Below are 22,379 nucleotides of genomic sequence, written 5' to 3'. Positions count from 1 at the left end.
AAATATGCATGGCAGACAACAGAAGCACACACCACCGCAGAAAACACATCACAGTCAGTTACATGATGCTTCTTTCTTTATCGACGTTTCCAAATTCCAAACTGAGTTCACATTAATTGAATGCATCATGAGACGTGTCCCATTTCCCAGCATCCTCTGCACTTCCGCTTTCCTTCGCGGAGTCAACAGACGAAAACAAGATGCGATAGTCAAACACCCAAAAGAGCTGTAGCTAATGACAGCGACCCCCGGGGATATTTCCCAACTTTCCTATTCGAATGGTCTTTTGTGAATTTGACGCGTTCGAACTGAAACCATGCAGTTTTCTCCCAACAACGGAGACTTTACATTTGTCTCCTCGACTGAGGCGCAAGGTAAGCTAACGGCGATTGAGCTTGCCTGCGAGCATACGAGGCCCAAGAACACATCACTTGGCGTCATTATGCTGGTATTGTATTGTTTTGTCACGAATGTTGTCAACAATATTTACACGTGTTGCGCGAAGTGTAAATGTCACATAGTTAGTTATGTAGCAATGACATGGCTATGGAATCATTTTTACTAAACCCAATGTGGACGTGCAGTGACTAATGCTAGATATTCACACAAACCCAGTTGGTCATCCAATATATATTTTTGACATTATGTTTGATCGATTACATAGCAATACGATGCTAGCTTGACCAATGTGTTTTTTTAAGATGGTAAGTTAGGCAGTGACATTAAATTATTTTAAAGCGAAGTGTATTAATGCTCAACTGGTCAAGAATACTGTATACATCTTGAATTCATCTAATTACGTAATTAATTCAAGTATTTCAGTCGCATTGTGTTTTTCCAGTAATGACTTGTAATGTATTTCAAATAAATAATGAAAAATAATAATCATCTGTATCCTACAGAGCTTAGTGGCACAATCGCTGCCCCTGAGATCAAAGTCAATATGGGCAGTGACAGTGGTAAAGACCCCTATGCCACTGCCTTCCTGAGACAGCGAGGGTACGGTTGGCTGCTGGAAGTGGAAGAAGATGATGGTGAGGAGAACAAACCTCTTCTGTAAGTCAATGATTTTTTGTGCTATTACAATGCACACCTATAGAGTCGATGTGGCCATTTCTAGGAGATCTTAAAGACAAACTTGTGGTATTGCTGCAATTTTAAATTACACTTCTTAAACCAGGGATCACCAACCTTTTTGATGCTGAGTACTAATTTTGAAGTTGATGACCCCTTTTGTAGACAGATGTGCAATGTTAAATTGTTGTGTAAGATGTTTAACTGTGACAAATAAGATAAGATAAGAAAGCCTTTATTAGTCTCGCAATGGAGAAATTCCCAATTCACAGCAGCAAAGTTATGAAAGGAAGAAGTCGAACAACAAAATATAGGAGCTGCTGGAAAGGCAGCCACTCTCGCGGGGCCATTTTGAAGTCAAAATAACAAAAATAATACAACACAACACATAGGACACAGACAGTCGTGCAATCTTCACCACTTTTCTGCATACACTTTGTTGTCTGAAGCAGTAAATGTGGTTGTCATTGCTTGTGTGGACAGAGCATTGTAGGAAAGCTTAACTAGCCGTAAAATAAAAAAGAAGCACAAAGAAAATTGACATTTTATGACAGTGATTAGCCAATAGAAATAAGGATGGACATTTAACTAAACTATGGAGAAAGTGGACAATCCATTTATTACTCAGTATTTCTAGGCTGTTGTACTTGCCTGAATTGGCTCGTGTGAATGCCCGAAACAATTTTTGGATGGTGGAAAATATTATTTTTACCCAAATACTGCTACTGGTTACTCTAAAATGGTTCAATGATTTGTTGTTTACGATGATACTAATGCAGCGTGTTATACCGGAGACAAATTCCTTGTGTGTTCTACATACTTGGCCAATAAAGATGATTCTGATTCTGATTCTGATTCTGAAGAATACTGTTGTTGTTGCCGACTTTATTTTTCGAGTCATTCAACACTTTCTAATGCTTACTGGCTGTTGTTGAGTTGTGTTATTTATGTCAACATGACATAAGTGTCAGCAGTCGAGATATACTGATAAATATCACGGATGCCTAGCTTGGTGAAACTTTAGGTTTCTGTAGCATTTTTACACAGGGATGCACTTCATGTTTTTCTTTTGTTGTTATGTGATTTGACTGTCTTCTCAGTATGCAAATCCATTCATCCATTTAACTCTTTTGTCATTAAATGTGATGATGTATGTGTGATCAGTGATGAGCTGGACATTGACGTGAAGGACATCTACTACAAGATTCGGTGTGTGCTTATGCCAATGCCATCGTTGGGCTACAACAGACAGGTGGTCAGAGATAACCCGGACTTCTGGGGCCCACTTGCTGTGGTCCTACTCTTCTCTATGATCTCGATCTATGGACAGTTTAGGGTGAGCAGATCATTATATGATGGTCCAAATGTGACAAGATGTGTTACAAACTGCATCTCCAATTTCCACAAAACCATTTGAGGCTCATCTCAACACTTTAGATTTTACTATCCATATCATTTATGGAGGGAGGTAGGTTAGTGTTAAGCAATTCAAAATTGTTCCGCGCATTCCTAGGATGTTTTTTTTCGGCATTTCAAAGAAAGTCTTTTTTTTTTTTTTACCTCTTAGTTCCACATTTTGACAGACTGATATCATTCCAACTCTAAACTTTTCAGCTCATTAGATAAAGCTCTGTATGATTGCTGAACAACATTCCATAGTATGCCTCATCATTTAATACTATTCCACATTTCCATATTACCGTATTGGCCCGAATATAAGATGGGGTATTTTTTGGATTAAAATAAGACTGAAAAAGTGGGGGTCGTCTTATATTCGGGGTCTAGACATTATACCCATTCACGACGCTAGATGGCGCCAGATATCATTGAAGCGAATGCTGAACTTGACTCCCCAGGCCAAAGTGAACCCATGTCACGAAGAATAAAAATAAAAATGGCGGAAGCACGAAGAAGATAAATAAAAAATAGCAGTAAGAAAGAAAAGAGAAGAAAATAATAGAAGAGATAACAAAAAATGGAGAAACGTCACGACAATCTAGAGAAAAGTGGGTTGAAGATCGGCCAGGTTAACCGGCAGCTGAGGAGAAGTTATGATGTAATTTACATTCCAAAAACCAAAAGCCATTCATTTACGAATGTGATTGCACTTTAGTTTACATATTTAAATGTTCTGGTGTTAAGATTTGAATGAGGCAAAATAACATGCTTTTTCTCTCAAATATATTGTTATCATCATTTGTTTCAGATGTACTGTAATTATTTTCTGTATAATTATTAATTTGGAGTTCAAAAAGTATTTTTCAAACTTGAGTCTTGAAAAAGGGGGTCGTCTTATAATCAGGACCGTCTTATATTCGGGCCAATCCGGTACTCAGGAATGAGCATTCCCAATTATTATGTATAATTCAATACGCTTTTAAAGGGGAAGTCAAACCCAACATTTCTGTTCAATGCGCCCTCACGAGTTAAACACTGCATTCTGATTCATATTGCGCTTGTGGAATATAAAGGCAGCAACATCTTGTCAGTTTTAAGTTGCTTTTGTGATCCTGACTGTTCTCCATACTTTCTTGAACTCAACGATACTGAACTGTGGTACTGAGTGAAAATGGTTCCACCCATCCATTTTTTAATAGCTCAGATGCTGTTCAGGATGACAGGGAATCTGGAAAAATATTTAGCCATTTGACTGCATTACCGCAGATACATTGCATGCCAAAGAAAGCTGTGATTTTCTCAGTTACCTTGACTGGTTTTGTACCTGGCTCACCTGGCACGAAAAAGATATACTGTAAAAGTTGTAATGATGGGCATTGTGCCAAGCTGTCTGATTCAAATGCCCGTTAAAAGAACCCTGAAACTGAAACGCTGCTTTGAATTGGCAGGTGGTTTCCTGGATCATCACCATCTGGATATTTGGAGCACTAACAATTTTTCTCTTGGCACGTGTTCTTGGCGGCGAGGTAAGTTGAGCTGATTTTTAGTCGCCACACTTTTTCGAATGTAATAAGTGTTATTCTAATGAGACTTGTTTTGAGCAGGTTTCCTACGGTCAGGTCCTAGGAGTGATTGGATATTCCCTTCTTCCGCTAATTGTTATAGCCCCGTTTCTTCTTGTGATCGGAGGTTTTGAGGTGGTTTCGACCTTCATCAAAGTGAGTCAATGACGTTCATGCGCCGGCATCCTGAGATGCACAACGTAATATAGAAAATAGAAATAAACTGCTTTTATAAAGCGTAATTAAGCCGTAAGTCACACGCACAACGACGTTCGAAATAAGTGGCTCGGCATTGCAGTTGACGAGTCATAATTGGAATTTTGCACCTTGATCAAGCTGCAAACTGAAATGCAGCACCGCAAAAAACGCAGTACTGACAAATGTTACGGAAATCACTGAACACAACTTGTTACACAAGTAACACGTCGTAATTCCGAAAATTTTAAAGAGTAGCGGATGCTACCGATGGCATTAGTTTCCCCCTCCGCTTATTGCTGGTTCCCTGGTGTGTTCCAAGTAGCACCGAGCTTGCCCACACCTCTGACTGCCGACGAGTATTTGACGTCCAGCGGTTGATTCTCAGTTTTGCTATTCAATGTGTTTTGATGTGGCACGAAATGCAAATTTTGCCTTGCAAACTGGAATGCGAAACCACGCATGTCGAGCCTTGGATAATAAGAGCTAGTTCTGATAAACTCTTTTCACAGAGGTATTAATGTTAACTCTTTCATGCAGCCTGTAACCTGATAACATGATAAGCTGTCCACTGTAGCAACCGCTGTCCCTAAAAGGGTGAAGGTTACCATCATTCCTATAGTTGTTCAATACATGATACTCAAAATCTTTTGCAACATCTTGACGACCTTACTAAGCGACAAAAGCGGGGCAAACCATTAGGAACACCTCAGTGTGTTCAAATGCTACTTAGCAGCTCTGCAACCTACGACCGCAATAAGAAAGGTACAGTCGCACAAGTATTAGGTCATTCTTCTTTGAGCAAAAGAACCGGTTAAATTATATTTAAGCAGCATTGTTTTGTTTGATGTGACATGGATGTTTCATACTTGTTGTAAAATGTGCTTTTGATTAACACGCTCTTAGGTTTGTTAATATAAAATGAAAAAAATCAGATGTTGATGGTTATCATTGCTTGCTCTTTTCAGCTGTTTGGAGTTTTCTGGGCCGCCTACAGCGCTGCATCACTGCTGGTTGGCGATGAATTTAAAACAAAGAAGCCTCTTCTCATCTATCCCATTTTCCTTCTGTACATTTACTTCCTATCACTCTATACCGGTGTCTGACGAGATGAATTTGAACTGTGGACTTTTTCATGGACCGTGACACATACCCCACAAGGTGGAAAAAAAATCTCTGGGGATGTTAACATTGTGTGTTCCTTGTATATTTGACAATAAAGTTGTATCCAATCCAAATCCAAACCAATATGTACTTTTAACTCTTATGTCTTCATAATGTTCAGTTTAAATAAATAAATAAACAAAGCAGCTGGTTTCACAGCTTCAACCGTGCAGCCCTCCTACCAGTTCAATCCAGATGGGATAATACCATTTATAAGTTGCCTGTGGTAGAGACTTTTTATAGCAGCTTTTTAAGCGCTGTTCTCCTTAAAATGCACTTTACTAAATTTTGTGGCAAATATTTGTGATTGCGGATGATCCGAGACAGCATTCAGTAGGACCCTGGTCAAATGTTTTTTTTTTTTTTTAATGTTTTAATCGCAATCGTAAATTACAGTTGCAAGAAAAAGTATGTGAACCCTTAAGGTATTATCTGGATTTTTGCATAAATTGGTCATAAAATGTGTTCTGATCTTCATCAAGTCACAACAATAGACAAACACAGTTTGCTTGAACTAATACCACACAAACAATATGCTCTCATGTATTTTTATTGAACACACTATGTAAATATTTACCATGCGTGGTGGAAAAAAGTAAGTTCAGGTAATTCCAAAGGGTTCACATACTATTTGTTTCATAACATTGCCTTTTAATTGTTCACAACTTTCAAAAGAGTATGGCTACTCATGCATTTTAATCAGCATTTTGCAGATTGGCCTACAAATTGTAACGACGAGAATTCTATGGAAAGATGGAACTGCGAGACTAACTCATTTATTGGTTTTGGCAAGTTGGCAACACTTCTAAAGATTGTTTACTGGTGTTCTGTTAACTTTTGGTCAGTCACTAAAACATAGTCTTTCTCCATAAAGTGTGTCTATGTCAATACGAAGTAACCCATTGATTGTGAATTTATTTAGTTTTATGTCATGATAAAACTACAGAGACACCCATACATGCAATGGAAAAAACTAAAACTTGTGGAATAACACATTTTTGGCACGTTAACATCTATTCTACTGGGGCGGCCAGGTAGTCCAGTGGTTAGCGCATCGACCTCACAGTGCAGAGGTGCAAGGTTGGATTCTGGCTCCGGCCTCCTTTTGTCGAGTTTGCGTGTTCTCCCCATGCCTGTGTGTTTTCTCCGGGTTCGCCGGTTTCCTCCCACATTTCAAAAACATGCAAGGCAGGTTAATGGAACACTCAAAATTGTCCCAAAGTGTGAGCGCGGATGGTTGTTTGTCTGTGTGTGGCCTGCAATTGGCTGGTAACCGGTTCAGGGTGTCCCCCGCCAACAGCCCAAAGACAGTTGGGACTGGCTCCACAGCACCCCCCGCGACCCTTGTGAGGATAAAGTGGTTTGGAAAATGGACGGATATATTCTACATTGAGATTTGTCAATAAGGAAGATGACAGTCATTACCGCCACTGCTTAAAACAAACAAACAAACACTGTGTAGACCAGCATGGTTTTGTGGTCACTGACACAACCTAGGGCTGAACACGCTCAAGACTGTAGAGATGATCGTGGACTTCAGGAAACATCCTTCACCACAGCTGCCTGTCACACTATCCAACTGTCCTGTGTCAACCATCGAGACCTTAAAGTTCCTGGGAATCACAGTCTCCCAGGACATGAAGTGGGAGGTCAACATCAAATCCATCCTGAAAAAGGCCCAGCAGAGGATGTACTTCCTGAGGCTGCTGAGGAAGCATGGCCTGCCACAGTTCTACACGGCGGTCATCGAATCAATCCTGTGTTCTTCCATCACGGTTTGGTTTGGAGCCGCCACAAGAAAGGACAAAATCAGACTTCAACATACAGTTAGGACGGCAGAAAAAAAATCATTGGCACCGCCTTACCCACTCTTGAGGACTTGCACACTGCAAGAATCAAAACAAAGGCACGGAAAATCCTACTGGATCCCCCGCACCCTGCCCACCACCTTTTCCAGGTACTCCCCTCAGGCAGGCACTACCGATCCATGCGCACCAAATCCAGCAGACACTTAAACAGCTTCTTCTCTCCAGCCATTAACTCCCTCAACAGTCACTGACGTATACTCAACCGCACCAGACACTTCAAAGTGCTCGAGAACATCTGCACAATTGCACACTTCTTGTCCTACAAATACTGCTACTGGTCACTTTAAAGTATTGTATTCTACCACTGATCACTTTAGCTCTGCTTGATACTTTGCACATTGTCTCACAGTTGTCACTGGGTGGTACTACCGCACTACGGTTCACTTACATTACGAAATGTCCTTCCATACTTAATTTTTCCATACTTATCTGTCATGTCCTTGTTTATGATGATACTAATGCAGCGTGTTAGGTTATACCGGAGACAAATTCCTTGTGTGTTCTACATACTTGGCCAATAAAGATGATTCTGATTCTGAGAGCCACCCAGCATGTTTCTGGGGTCCAGCCAGGAGCTCGTGATAGCTGGTGACTAGCTGGAGTCTTGTTGGTGTTACCAGCTACTAGCGGAGCAACAACATCATGTTGGTCTTGCTGAGAAAATTGAGAATGTGCGGGATGAAAAAAGAATTTCATGATAGGGATTAGAGTATTGTGCACTGTGTGCAATGTTTTCTTAACAAATCCTGCTGCGTGTGTCTGGTCTGTAGATTAATGTGTATAGATTAGTGATAAAAATGACAGAAGGGAGGAGTCGCCTTAGATGAATGAGTAGAAAATCTCGAGCAACTTCTGACTACTGTTGAAAAAGAATTAAATATGTTAAATAACTGGTTTCATACAAATCAATTTTTGGTTTGATAGAAATAAATTTAAATGTAATTTATTTAATAAAACAAATGTTATAATCTTGTAATCACCATACAAACCACACACCAAGTCAAGATCATCGTAGACTATTCAAATAGATAGAACATGAAATTCAATTTCTTGACGTCACTGATGCAAAACTATGCTGGAAATCTCACACAGAACATGTTAAAAGTAAACTATAGGTATTCTTTAGAAAACCAAGCAAAAACATCCATCCATCCATCCATCATCTACCGCTTATCCGGGGCCGGGTCGCGGGGGCAATAGCTTTAGCAGGGAAGCCCAGACTTCCCTCTCCCTAGCTACTTCTTCCAGCTCTCCCCGGGGGATCCCGAGACGTTCCCAGGCCAGCTGGGTGACATAGTCTCTCCAGCGTGTCCTGGGTCTTCCTCTGGGTCTCCTCCCGGTGGGACAACACCTCACCAGGGAGGCGCTCAGGAGGCATCCGAATCAGATGCCCAAGCCACCTCATCTGGCTCCTCTCGATGTGGAGGAGAAGCGGCTCGACTCTGAGCCCCTCCCGGATGACCGAGCTTCTCACCTTATCTCTAAGGGAGAGCCCGGACACCCTGCGGAGAAAACTCATTTCGGCCGCTTGTAACCGGGATCTCGTTCTTTCTGTCACGACCCATAGCTCGTGACCATAGATGAGGGCTGGAACGTAGATCGACCGGTAAATTGAGAGCTTCGCCCTTTGGCTCAGCTCCTTCTTCACCACGACAGACCGATACAACGTCCGCATCACAGTGTCACGTTCCGCACGAAGCAGGAAAAGGGAACTGCTTCGTACGTAACGGAGAAAACGAGAATAAGTGGATCCCCGAAAGAGCAGACACCGACAAGGACTTCGTCAAAACAAAAATATTTATTACAAACAAAAATCCCGCCTAATAAACAACAGAAAACGCTGGTCAAAGAACGATAGCCAGGAAAGGAAAAACGCGACAACAGAAAACGCTGGTAAAAAACGAGAACCAGGAAAATAAGAAAACACGACAACAGAAAACGCTTGCAAAAACCGGCAAGGAACGTATGTTAATACAAATACTAGATCAAGCACGATAATATAATGATTCCCTTGGGACGACGAAAATGTAACTAACCGCGAATGGTATCGAATAATAATTTGTGAAACAGCAGTGGCACGGCATGTAATACTCCGGCAATGAGTCGACCGCCGGAGCGCCTAGATATAGCAGGTGCAATCACTGGCAAATAGGCAGCAGGTGTGCAGGCGGCAGAAGTGAACGCGTGCCACCTGCTGCCGAATACGGAACATGACAGTACCCCCCCCCCTCAACGGACGCCTCCCGGCGGCCCACCCGGTTTGGACGGGTGAGAAGCGTGGAAGTCACGAAGCAGGGACGGATCCAAGATCCAGGAGCGGGGGACCCATTGTCGATCCTCTGGCCCGTAGCCCTCCCAGTCAACCAGATACTGGAACCCCTTACCCCTGCGCCGAGAGTCCAGGATGGCCCGCACAGTGTACACGGGGTCACCGTCGACGACCCGCGGAGGGGGAGGCGGGGTGGGAGACGGAGCCAAGGGACTGGTCGCTACCGGCTTGATCAGTGAGACGTGGAACACGGGGTGAACCTTCATTGAGGCTGGCAACCGGAGCTTGACTGTGACAGGGCTGATGATGGAGTCCACCACAAACGGTCCGGTGAAACGTGGCCCCAACTTGGCAGACGTGCCGGCCAAGCGCAGGTCCCTCGTAGCCAGCCACACCTTCTGCCCCACCATGTAGGTCGGCGCCGGGCGTCGCCGACGGTCCGCGATCTGCCGGTTTCTGGACGCGGTGCGGGACAATGCGGCCCTGGCCTCCTTCCATACTCGATGGGCCCGTTTGAGGTGGAACTGCACAGACGGAACTTCCACCTGACCCTCCTGGGATGGGAACAGCGGTGGTTGATAACCGTAGGCCGTCATGAAAGGAGACCGCCCAGTGGCTGAAGAGACGAGGGTGTTGTGAGCATACTCCACCCAAGGTAAGTGGTCAGCCCAGGACGAGGGACGGTGGAGACACACACAACGGAGGGCCGCCCCCAGATCCTGGTTAGCGCGCTCCGCCTGCCCGTTGGACTGTGGGTGGTATCCCGACGTCAAACTCACCGTGGCCCCCAGGGACCGGCAGAACCGCTTCCACACTCTGGAGACGAACTGGGGCCCCCGGTCGGACACAATGTCCTGAGGAATGCTAGGGAGGCAGAAGACATGCCTGACGAGGAGGTTGGCGGTCTCCAACGCCGACGGCAATTTGGACAGTGGGATGAAGTGGGCTGATTTAGAGAAACGGTCCACAATGGTGAGAATGACGGACCGCCCACGGGATGGAGGAAGACCCGTGACAAAGTCCAGGGAGATGTGGGACCAAGGTCGAGGAGGAATGGGTAGTGGTTGGAGCAATCCAGCCGGAGGCCGATGCGAGGCCTTGCTGCAGGCGCAGGTGGAGCAGGCGTTGATGAACTCCATGACATCCTTCCGTTGCTCTGGCCACCAGAACCGCTGGGAGATGAGGTGCAAAGTCCGGTTCACCCCGGGATGGCAAGCCACCTTGGACGCGTGCCCCCACTGCAACACCTCCGAGCGCAGTGGTGGAGGCACAAACAGCTTCCCTGCGGGACAATCAGCCGGGACTTGGACCCCATCTTGAGCCTCCTGAACCCTCCGCTCGATCTCCCACCTCAACGTCCCCATGATGCAATGGTCTGGAAGTATGGTTCCTGGCGTGCGGTCCTTTTCTACAGGATCGTGGAGATGGGAGAGGGCGTCAGGCTTGGTGTTCTTTGAACCGGGACAGTATGTGAGGGTGAAATTGAACCGAATCAACAGAAGTGCCCACCGGGCCTGTCGTGAATTCAATCTTTTGGCGGAGCGAATGTACTCTAAGTTTTTATGGTCCGTGAAAACAGTGAATGGCTCCTTAGTCCCCTCGAGCCAGTGTCTCCATTCCTGTAGGGCCGCTACTACCGCCAGTAGTTCGCGGTTTCCTACGTCATAGTTCGACTCGGCGGCACTGAGTCGACGAGAGAAAAAAGCGCAGGGGTGTAGCCTCTGGTCAACCGGAGAACGTTGAGACAAAACCGCCCCCACTCCTGAATCCGAGGCGTCCACCTCAACAACAAAAGGATGGTTAGGATCAGGATGATGTAGTACGGGCGGGTTAGTGAAGGCCTTCTTTAAATACGTGAATGCAGAATCCGCGTCCGAATCCCACTTGAAAGGGATCTTAATGGATGTCAACCGGGTTAACAGAAGAGCCTTTTGGCTATAGTTACGGACAAATCTTCTATAAAAATTAGCAAACCCCAAGAACCGTTGCAGTTCTTTACGGCTAGTGGGTGTTGGCCATTCCACCACCGCCTTAGTTTTAACGGGGTCGGCTTTCAGCTTGCCCTGCTCGATTATAAATCCCAGGAAAGAGATGGTTTGCACATGGAATTCACACTTTTCTGCCTTGACGAAGAGCCTGTTCTCTAATAACCGTTGTAAAATGAGCCTGACATGCTGTTTGTGTTCCTGTAACAACCGGGAGAAAATCAAAATATCATCGAGATACACAAAACAGAATACGTTTAACAGGTCTCTCAATACGTCATTTACCAGACTTTGGAACACCGCGGGAGCATTAGTCAAACCGAAAGGCATGACTAAGTACTCGAAATGGCCTAATGGAGTCTTAAAGGCCGTCTTCCATTCGTCCCCTTCCCGCACGCGAACCAGATGGTACGCACTACGTAAGTCTAATTTAGAGAAAATGGTGGTCGACTGTAAGGGAGCGAAAGCAGAGTCTAACAACGGAAGCGGGTATTTATTCTTAATGGTGATGTCATTGAGCCCACGATAGTCCACACACGGCCGCAACGACTTGTCCTTCTTTTCGACAAAGAAGAACCCCGCACCCAACGGTGATCGTGATGGTCTAATAAGACCTGCAGCGAGCAAGCTATTAATGTACTCCCTTAATGCCTCTTGTTCAGGATGAGACACCTGATAAAGCCGAGAGCTCGGCAGCGGGGCGCCCACCTGCAAGTCTATGGCGCAGTCGTACGGACGGTGTGGAGGCAAAGATCGGGCGCGGTCCTTGCTAAAAACCGGTTGCAAGTCGTGATAGCAACTAGGCACTCCGTCAAGGCAGATGATTTCGGGAGCATTGTTACGGACACACACGCAACCTCCTACGGCGGATCGCAAGCAATGCTCGTAACAAAACGGGCTCCAAACTTCTATTGCTGGGCGTTCCCATGAAATAACAGGATTGTGTGTCTTTAGCCAGGGTAAACCGAGAACAACAGGGATGGCTCGGGAATGCATTAGATAAAATCATCTGTGTTCGACATGATTCCCAGATAATCTCAGCTCGAGAGGTTCGGTGATCTGTGTCACCATCGCCAGAAGGCGCCCGTCGAGATCGTGGACACGCTTCTTTTCGGCTAGCTCCTCGATTGAACAGCCTATCTCAGAGGCAACGTCCGTATCGAGGAAACAATCATCGGACCCCGAGTCAATCAGAGCTCTGATCCGCCTCGACCGAGACGCCCCGTAGATCTCACCCTCTAGTTCAAGTCTCCTGGGGTGTCCCGGCCGGGAGTCGACTCTCCGAGGCTCTTGAGATTCAACGCGGGATCGTGACTCACAGTACTCAACGGACGTAGGTGGTTGAGGTCCCGATGGGCAGGGAGCGGCCCGGTGTCCCGGTAGGCCGCAGTTGGACCAAGCCTGGTCCTTGAACTGGCGCCGTCTCTCCTCCGGTTTGGAACTTCCGCCCCCCAGCTGCATCGGCTCCTCCCTGGCGGCAGCCCTCCGGGCGCTGGAGTGGTCCTCGGACCCAGCTATCCGAGTTGTCTCGGGGGATGCACCTTGGTCCGCTGTTTGCCGGAATGGGAACCAGCCACCTGCACGCTCCCGGCTTCTCTCTGTCAGGCGGTTGTCCAGGAGCAGAGAGAGATCAATCAATTCCTCCAGGTTGGTACAGTTGTCGCGGGTGGCCAGTTCATCCTTCAGCGTCGTGTTCAGCCCGCGACGAAACAAGCCACACAGCGCCCGGTCGCCATAGCCACTCTGGGCGGCCAAGATGCGAAACTCGATCGAGTAGTGCGCCACGGATTGTCTTCCTTGTCGGAGCTCCAGTAGCCGACCCTCAGCCTCTCTTCCCCGCACGGGATGATGGAACACCCGACGAAAAGCAGCCACGAAGTCGGAGAAGGAAGACCGAAGGTTCGGTTTTGCTTCGCTCACTGCAATTGCCCATGACGCCGCCTGACCAGTCAATAGGCTCATGACGTATGCAACCTTTGCGTCATCATTGACATAGCTGGAAGGTTGCTGGTCAAAAATGAGCGAGCACTGGTGGAGGAAGTGCCCGCACTGACCATGCTCGCCTCCATAACGTGGAGGGTGTGGCAGCATCGGTTCCCCACGACATGTAGGTGACTGGACGGGTACTTCCGGGGTAGGTGCTCTCCGTCCTTCTAAATAAGCTACGCGAGGTTCGTACTCATCGAACCTGTGAGCCAGCATGGAAACCGCGCCGCGGAGCTCTGAAATGGCTTGGCTCTGCTGACTCCTAAGTTGCTCTTGACGGGACAGAGCCGACAAAGCCTTCTCGATGTCTGCGGGATCCATGGTGGCCGGAGTATTCTGTCACGTTCTGCACGAAGCAGGAAAAGGGAACTGCTTCGTACGTAACGGAGAAAACGAGAATAAGTGGATCCCCGAAAGAGCAGACACCGACAAGGACTTCGTCAAAACAAAAATATTTATTACAAACAAAAATCCCGCCTAATAAACAACAGAAAACGCTGGTCAAAGAACGATAGCCAGGAAAGGAAAAACGCGACAACAGAAACCGCTGGTAAAAAACGAGAACCAGGAAAATAAGAAAACACGACAACAGAAAACGCTTGCAAAAACCGGCAAGGAACGTATGTTAATACAAATACTAGATCAAGCACGATAATATAATGATTCCCTTGGGACGACGAAAATGTAACTAACCGCGAATGGTATCGAATAATAATTTGTGAAACACGGGCAACAGCAGTGGCACAGCATGTAATACTCCGGCAATGAGTCGACCGCCGGAGCGCCTAGATATAGCAGGTGCAATAACTGGCAAATAGGCAGCAGGTGTGCAGGCGGCAGAAGTGAACGCGTGCCACCTGCTGCCGAATACGGAACATGACACACAGCAGACGCTGCACCGATCCGCCTGTCGATCTCTCGCTCCCTCCTGCCCCCACTCGTGAACAAGACCCCAAGATACTTGAACTCCTCCACTTGGGGCAAGATCTCCTCCCCGACCCGGAGGGGGCACTCCACCCTTTTCCGACTGAGGACCATGGTTTCAGATTTGGAGGTGCTGATCTTCATCCCAGCCGCTTCACACTCGGCTGCGAAACGCTCCAGTGAGAGTTGGAGAGCCCTGTTTGAAGGAGCCAACAGCACCACATCATCTGCAAAAAGCAGGGATGCAATAGTGAGGCCCCCAAAACGGACCCCCTCAACGCTTCGGCTGCGCCTAGAAATTCTGTCCATAAAGGTTATGAAAGTCATATAAATCAGGTATAAATATGAATAATATATACACACGTTTAATGACTATATGTGAAGCTGTTATACAAGGGTAGTCCATTGATAAGATAATCAGTGCGCGTATTTAAAGGCTATTATTTGTTTTCGTCTCGAAAGAGTTCACAAACCAGGTAAGCCTGGTTCTATCAAAAGTTCTTGTGTTTTGTTATGTTTGTTTTTGTTCTACTTTGCGATCTTTTTGGGGTATAAATAATCTCGTAGCGTAATAATTTTATGTGCATGTTTTCAACGTGTGTATGTGTTCAATAAATCAAGCAATAAAAAATGTAGCATGACTGGCGACCAGTCCCAGACTTGAGTGTAGTTTGCCTTCGACCCCAAATCAGCTGTTTAAAAAAAATATATTTTCAATGGAAGCAAAACAAATAAACATCTTTGATGCAAAATATATTTGTATTCTTAAAACGTGTCACAGACGTCACAAAACGTGATATAAAACATTTTGAACACATGAAGGGTAAACTTCAGTTCAATTGGATACATGAAGTTATTGCTGAGGTCTAATAAGAAAAACAATTTACTAATACTCATACTCATGAGATTTTTTTAATAGGCGCTCGTGGCAGTGGCAAGTGCTGTACAACAATGTGTCGTTCACACTTGCGCCAATGCGAGACACAGTGATTTTGCTGTTCTCGTTTGCACACAACAGCCTCGCGAGATGTGACACCGGCTACGCCAGTTTCGTTTGATTATCATGTAACTGACAGTGGCGAACCCTGACAGGACTTTCTCAGCGTTGTTAGTGAATAGCCGCTGCTACGCTGACGGGCGGACGGGAAGAAGCAGCAGAAGGGATCAGCAGCGGCAGAGGACTGACAGCCCGGAGCTAGTCCTGTAGGTTTAGTTCTCTTGAGTGTGTCAGCGGTTTGTAGAAAAATCAAAAAGGGACGGGAAGGGAAAAGTAAGGAAAAATGGCGGCCGCGGCCTCGCCGGGCTCCGGTTCGTCCACCCCCTCTGACTGGATTGTACTCCGAGACGGTTGCCTGCGTTGCGACGAGGAGGGCCTGCGAAGCCTTTCATACCACCCGGCCCTCAACGCTATCCTAGCAGTCACCAGCAAAGGGGCTATTAAAGTCATTGACGGCACTTCGGGAGCGATTCTCCAGGCCTCTGCGCAGCACGGTAAGCACCGGAGCTCGACTTCCGAACCCGGGCAGTCGCACTTGGCTACGGATTGTCAACATGACATAGATAGGCTAAGCATTCGATCCCATCTTGCTAGCGCTAGCCGTACTAACATTAGCAGTTGTTTTGGGGCCTAATGAGATGAGTTAAACACGATGGATAAATCAATTAAAACACTGACACGGCGCATTGGTATGTTTGATACTTTGTATGAGAGGTTACTTCCGTACCGACGGTGTTTGTTGACCACGTTACTGGGTGCGTCCTAAGATTCATGACATTTGGAGAAGGAAAGCTAACAGCTACCTGGTTCACTTAGCACTTCGCTGGTTGACAGCGCAACTTTTCTACATCAGTGTGTTTTGTCAATAAATGGCTCAGCATCGCGCGTTTGTCTTGTGTAGATACACACCGGGAAGAACTGCAAGATTAAATTGGGTGACAGTGTGAAGTAAAATGATCGGGCTTCCAGCCACCGGGCTACCTCTAGAACAGGTGGAGTCGCATCGTTCACACTACCGTGCGAACTGTCATTTACTCTTTAGCTACTCAGTTGCCGGCATTGCGGAAACTGTTTGACACTGTAAACAGTGGCTTCATTCTCAATGGACGTACCGCATCAAGTTTCGGACCCATCATGCTTTTGTTTGTCAAAAAACAATGCAATGTCAACGTATATTTTTTGTTTAGTGTTGGTGTGTGACCTCGAATGAACAGGGTTCATTACCGATCCCTGTCATTAGTTTCACATGATGCATGTGTAGTCCAAATCTACTTCGTTGTTGAAGTGTGCAGGCGGTAAAAGGCTCAGACCAACTTGACTGGTTTGATTGGGGTGTTGAACATGTAATTGTCCAAACGAATACAACTCTTTGATATTTTTAATTTTGGCTCTACCAGCCAGTGAGACTATGGACAAAATAGGTGAAATGTTCATCTAGAAGCAAACTGTGAATATGGAACTAGGATGCGCCTTAGTTTTCATCCGACTGAAGACAAACACTGCCCTCAAATAGGCACCGTCCTCTTTACTTCAAAAAAATATTGAACAGGTAACCCTCATGATTTCAGCCTAGAGACAGTATCTGATAAGTCTTTTTTTGAGATTGATGCTGATTTTTGACAGAAACAATAAATTAAAATAATTATCATGCATGAAATTAAAAAAAAAAATCCCCCAATGCATTTGAGTGGGTGTCACTTCTATGCGGATTTTCTCTATTTGCAGGCCCGGTCACCTGTAAATATATGATTAGAAAAAATAACTTTAGCTTTCGGTTCCCAGAATGCATTGCATGACGCAATGCATTTAATTCATGAAGTTGTAAGGACATCATTCCTGATCATACTGTATGTTTCTGACACCAGTGTGTAATTTTTAATGCGACATTTATGTTTGTTTTATGTTGCACTCTTTTTGTAATGATCTGTTTGTGTGTGTGTGTATATATATATATATATATATATATATACATACACAGGGTGACCCCAAAAAAACGGGGCCCGACTCTAATTAGGCCCCGTTTCTTAGTGTTTTGTCCGAATGAAATGAACCTTTGGCCATAACTAGTTTATTATATTCAAAACATCACATCAAAACACAAGGGTCTTTGGCCTTTTTCTCTCCGTTCTACCGCATATGTTCTAGATGGCCTCCATTTAGCTCCGTAAATTTCTTGAGGCGCAGCATGAAGTTGTCCATGACGTTCTTACAGACTGAATTGGTAATGGCTCTCATCTCCTCCCTGATGGCTTTCTTGAGTTCTGTGATGGTTCTGGGTTTCCCTGCGTAGACTCTGTCCTTAAGATAGCCCCAAAGAAAAAATCTGGGGGGCTTAGGTCCGGGCTATGGGGGGCCCACTCAAAATCAGTTTTGAGACTGATCACTCGGCCTCCGAAGTTCTCTTTCAGCCAATCCCGGGACAGGTTTGAGGTGTGAGAACTTGCTCCGTCTTGCTGGAACCAGAAATCTCGGCCAAAGGCATCATTGGACCAATCTTAATCGAAGAATCTGGCGCAGCAGTGACAGTCACCAAGGAGCGGTATGTGGAGGTCCTCAAAACCTTCAAGAATGAGCTCCAGACCATCTACCCGTCGCTCATGAGCAAGTTTTGGTTCCAGCAAGTTCTCACACCTCAAACCTGTCCCGAGATTGGCTGAAGGAGAACTTCGGAGGCCGAGTGATCAGTCTCAAGACTGATCTTGAGTGGGCACCCCATAGATAAAAATCCACATTTAACTGATGCAAATGTATAACGCAGTACATTTAATATAATAAAAATAACCAAAACTTAATTGCACAAAATACAGGGATCTCATAAAACATCCCCTTGTGGCACACAGAGAAAATTCAATTAAAACTTGTTTTATTCATAGTTACCATGTCTACAGCTAGTAAATTATAGAATAACTAAGACTGTTTCATAATATTTTTATAGCGATTAGCCTTTTGATCTAATGACTCAGCTTGGTAATATGCCCTTCTTCGGATGATTCAAAAGAAAAATCCGACATTTCTTAAATGTAGTAACTAATACACCTTTTGCTGTTTTTTTTCCACCATCACCTCGATCCATCATCCAGGTGCTTTCTCAACTTGCGGGCTAAAATAGCAACCCGCATGCGCACATAATGTTTCCTGTTACCTTATCAACAAGTTTCATTTTGTATTATAAGGATATGATTAAGACAAAGTTATAATACAGAATTATGTGTAATAAATAATGAGACCAGTGTTACTTGTGTACAAATCCTGTAAATGGTTAGAGTACAGTCAAACCTCGGTTTTCGAACGTGTCTGTTCTCGACTAAATCAGTTTGCGACCAAAAATTTTGAGTTTTTTATGCCTCAGATTACGACCGAAAACCGGTTCTCAAACAAACTGAGCGCACTTGAATGCGCCACTTAACGCTTCCTCGTGTAGTGTTCCATTGTGAGCAGACGTGTTCAATAAAGTTTTTTTTTTTTTTTTTTTAAAGAGCATGGTTTGGGTTTTCGAACAAATCGGTTTTCGAACAGCCTACTGGAACAGATTATGGTCGAAAACCGAGGTATGATTGTACATAATGGTCGTCAGATATGGAAATTTGCCTGACTAGTTTGGTCGATGTTTGAAGGGCCATAATCATCCAATTGATCAGCCGGGCCCTAATTCAAATGTTAACCGTAATATCATTCTAACTATGTTGCGAACCAAAACAGCACGAAACCGCGTCAACAATCGTGTTGTAGGTGAGGTGAGGCATCACCAATCATTGTAATGAAGTTACCTACAGAGTTTGAAAACAGTTATTTGACGTCATGAAGAGTTGACATCTTGTACGATGGGCAGCATTCAACAGCCTTGGGCATGTTATTTGCTCCACACTGACACTTTTCATATAATAGCTGTTCCATTATGCCTTGGCTGTTATACCAATGTGACTGTTGTTGTATTTGTACTGTTGAAGTTTACATACGCTGCATAATAAGGCTGAACAATGTATTGTTTTTGATCGTCTCCACTGGAAAAAATGGAACTAGGATGCACCTTAGGTTTCATGCTACTGGGATTCTCTTTTTGTATCTGTGTTAGACTTGGGTATCTGAGTAGGAAGTCTACCGAGAATTTTAAAATCTTGACTTGTGAACCAGACTTTAAACCGCCATCATGCATGAGTTCACAAAACTTCGAGTATCTCCACGAACAGACCCAAGCGAGGCTCAAGTCACTGTCCTGGCTGCTCAGTACAATGTAGCTTCATCAACATGTTGCTTGGGCTGGGCAATAAAATGTAAAATGCACCCATCCATTTATTATCTGAATCTCTTATCTTCATGAGGGTCATGGTGCGTTTGAGCTTATCCCAGCTGTCTTCAGGCCGCAGACAGGGAACACCGTGAACTGGTTGCCAGCTAATGCAGGGCACACAGATGAACAACCATTCACATTCACAACCACACCTCGAGACAATCTATAACGTTCACTCAACCTACCATTCATGTTTTTGGAATGCGGCACGAGACCCGTAGAAAAGTCACGCTAGCACGTGCTAACCAGTAAATCACTGCAGCGCCCGCTAAAATTGATATTACGTATGATGATAATTTTTCTGAATGGGTTTTACAAAGCAAAACTGGGGAAAAAAAAACAAAAAAACTACATCAAAACAAAGATATTTAGTTGACCGCCACATACAGTATTCGCCGTACAGCTGCTTTACGTATTCACAGGTTTTATGTTCATATTTAATTGTTATTTTTTGTGGCAGCAGCGAAAACAAATCTTCATTGATGCAAACCATGTGATGTGACATTTACTTAAAATGACTGAAAACAATTTTATTGCCAGAGTTTGTACATATCTGATTATGTTCTGTTTTCCCTCTGTTGCTTTTCCAGTTAAACCCGGCGGTCGTGTCAGATGTCAGTACGTTCCTGCTGTGGATAAGGTGCTTTTTCTTGACGACTATGCAGTGGGATGCAGGAAGGACCTAAACGGCATCCTGCTGTTGGACACAGCCCTGCAACCTCCAGTGACCAAACCCGAGGATCTGATTGAGATGGAGCTTCCAGTCACGGAGGTAGAACAGGGCTCTTAACTAACTTTTCGTACTGGTTGCACCAGTGCTAAATCACCAAAAATTTTGACTGCATCACATTCACAGAGATGTCAATCTATAGAAATTCACTTCCTGAACAATTTATCTGAATGTTCATATTTTTAAAAAATCTGTCAGGAACATTACAGCGGGATTGCATGCGTGATAGTTTCCTATAATTGTCTTTTGTTTTGTTTTTTTAAGGCAGGATCCTGAATAATTCAGTGCTTCTGGCCATTTTCATGTGAAGACCAAAGTAAAACCAAATGATAAAAAGTATCGATTGCGACCATGACAGTCGGACACAGTGCAGTGACATCGTCTTTCGTGTCCATGAACATAGAGATTTCCTGCAAGTTGTAGTTCCAGATCATCCATTTTTTGTGTTATGGATCTGGCATTGGATGTAGAGAGGTTCGTCAGCGGAAGTTTGAGCGGCTTGCCAATAGCTTAGCCCTTAGTTTAGCCATAGCTCGGCTTGGCTGTCCTGGTTTTGTTTATGTTCCCTATGCCGACTCCGCCTGCTTGACAAACAATCCACGGAAATCACACTGGTGACTCTCTCGTCTGGGATGTTGAAAGTGCGTTGAAAAATCGCAAGAAATCCAGTGTTCAGTCCATACGATTGTAGTATCCGGCAGCAAAGGTAAAAGAAAATTACTCGGTTGTCGTCACTCTCTGGCATCTGGCACAGCAGGCCACCCTTGAGACGCTGTCACGATCGACAGGCGGGGCGACCGCCAAGGGAGCTTCGGCTGCGGCTATTATTCAAGTCAATGCGACCCAGTGAGCTGTGCGTGTGCTCGCGAAAATTATTCCCCCAAGTTCAATATTTATAATAAAAATGTTATTTAGGATCTACGAGATTTCAGCTTGTTGTATGTGTTCAACCTTCAATTAAAAATATATATATTTGACACATCGTGAAATTTGGCATCGCCTGAAGCCGTAGTTCAAATAAACGTCTCTGAGAAAACTAAAGCCATATTAAAAAAATAGCTCACTGGAACTTCACCGTTATTGTATTTGAGGTGTCTTTCAGTATTGATCTAATTTTGCTGATATCGGACAAATACAAGTGATTTTCAATACAATACACTGTCCGATCGCACTGTCGCCACTACTAGCAGCATCGCGGAGTTGGACTGCATTGTAGAACAGCAGTTGAAATACCAGGTGCCTTGCTATTTCCTATGTTAAATAAGCTCAGGTAACGAGAACATTGTGGCCCCGGTAAGAAATGGAATCTGCACTGTTTTGACCAATAAATGTGTTTGTCTGCTTAGGCCCAACATCTGCTGTCAGCCTGCCAGGAAAAGATTGACATTTCGACCACAAAGGGCTATGAACTCTTTATCGTACAACTAAAAGAAGGCTTGAAGAATACCTCACATGAGACAGCAGCCAATCACAAAGTGGCCAAGGTTGGTATCAGAGCCTCCTTCAACATCCTGTTCTTACTGTATGTTGCGTCACTTTTGTGTTCAGCATGAGAGTTAAAGTCTTGCCAATCCAGATTTGCTTAATTCCATGATCATCACGCAATGATCTCAATGGTTCACCTTGACCAAAAACTGAACACTCCCTCAAAGTCTTGTTTCTTTCATGCCACTGCTCCAACTCCTGATTTAGGCCGTGTTGTTGTTTTCTCGAGTTCAGGTCATTTTTTTATTTGTACTTTTTGCAAATGTATGGCTAGACATTATTTTTAAAAATTGCATAGTTGGAATAGTTATATATGAGCTGGCATAATTTTATTGAATGACATTGTTATGCATCATAATGCAGATTAAGTACAAATTAATCAATTACTACTTGGTAATCAATGACAAAATGGTTTAATGCTGGCTGTGCCGTGACTTCAAACAATTGTGGAACA

At 44.6% G+C, this 22,379-nt stretch overlaps 2 protein-coding genes across 4 annotated transcripts in view; both read left to right on the top strand.

Moving 5' to 3' along the window:
- Positions 1–157: 157 nt before the first annotated feature.
- Positions 158–5,473, top strand: yipf4 (Yip1 domain family, member 4). The gene is made up of 6 exons (XM_086122540.1): positions 158–374; positions 903–1,056; positions 2,239–2,410; positions 3,921–3,998; positions 4,077–4,190; positions 5,198–5,473. Exons 1-6 carry the CDS (start codon positions 317–319, stop codon positions 5,333–5,335), a joined length of 714 nt encoding a protein of 237 aa, XP_085978666.1. The 5' UTR covers positions 158–316; the 3' UTR covers positions 5,336–5,473.
- A 10,031-nt stretch (positions 5,474–15,504) lies between these two features.
- The window catches only part of birc6 (baculoviral IAP repeat containing 6), a 96,457-nt gene continuing 89,582 nt past the window's right edge, over positions 15,505–22,379 (top strand). For all 3 annotated transcript variants that reach the window (XM_086122514.1, XM_086122513.1, XM_086122512.1), the window contains exons 1-3: positions 15,505–15,916; positions 20,301–20,482; positions 21,787–21,924. In XM_086122514.1, coding sequence (XP_085978640.1) covers positions 15,706–15,916; positions 20,301–20,482; positions 21,787–21,924 — 531 coding nt within the window. In that variant the 5' untranslated portion in view covers positions 15,505–15,705. The remainder of the gene's footprint in view (positions 15,917–20,300; positions 20,483–21,786; positions 21,925–22,379) is intronic.

This window comes from Hippocampus guttulatus, chromosome 10 (genome assembly GCF_054856545.1).
Source record: "Hippocampus guttulatus isolate MCC_2025c chromosome 10, RoL_Hgut_1.0, whole genome shotgun sequence".
In the NCBI taxonomy this organism is placed as follows: domain Eukaryota; kingdom Metazoa; phylum Chordata; class Actinopteri; order Syngnathiformes; family Syngnathidae; genus Hippocampus; species Hippocampus guttulatus.
The sequence above is the reverse complement of the archived record's forward strand: the minus strand, read 5'-3'. Positions and strand labels throughout refer to the sequence as shown.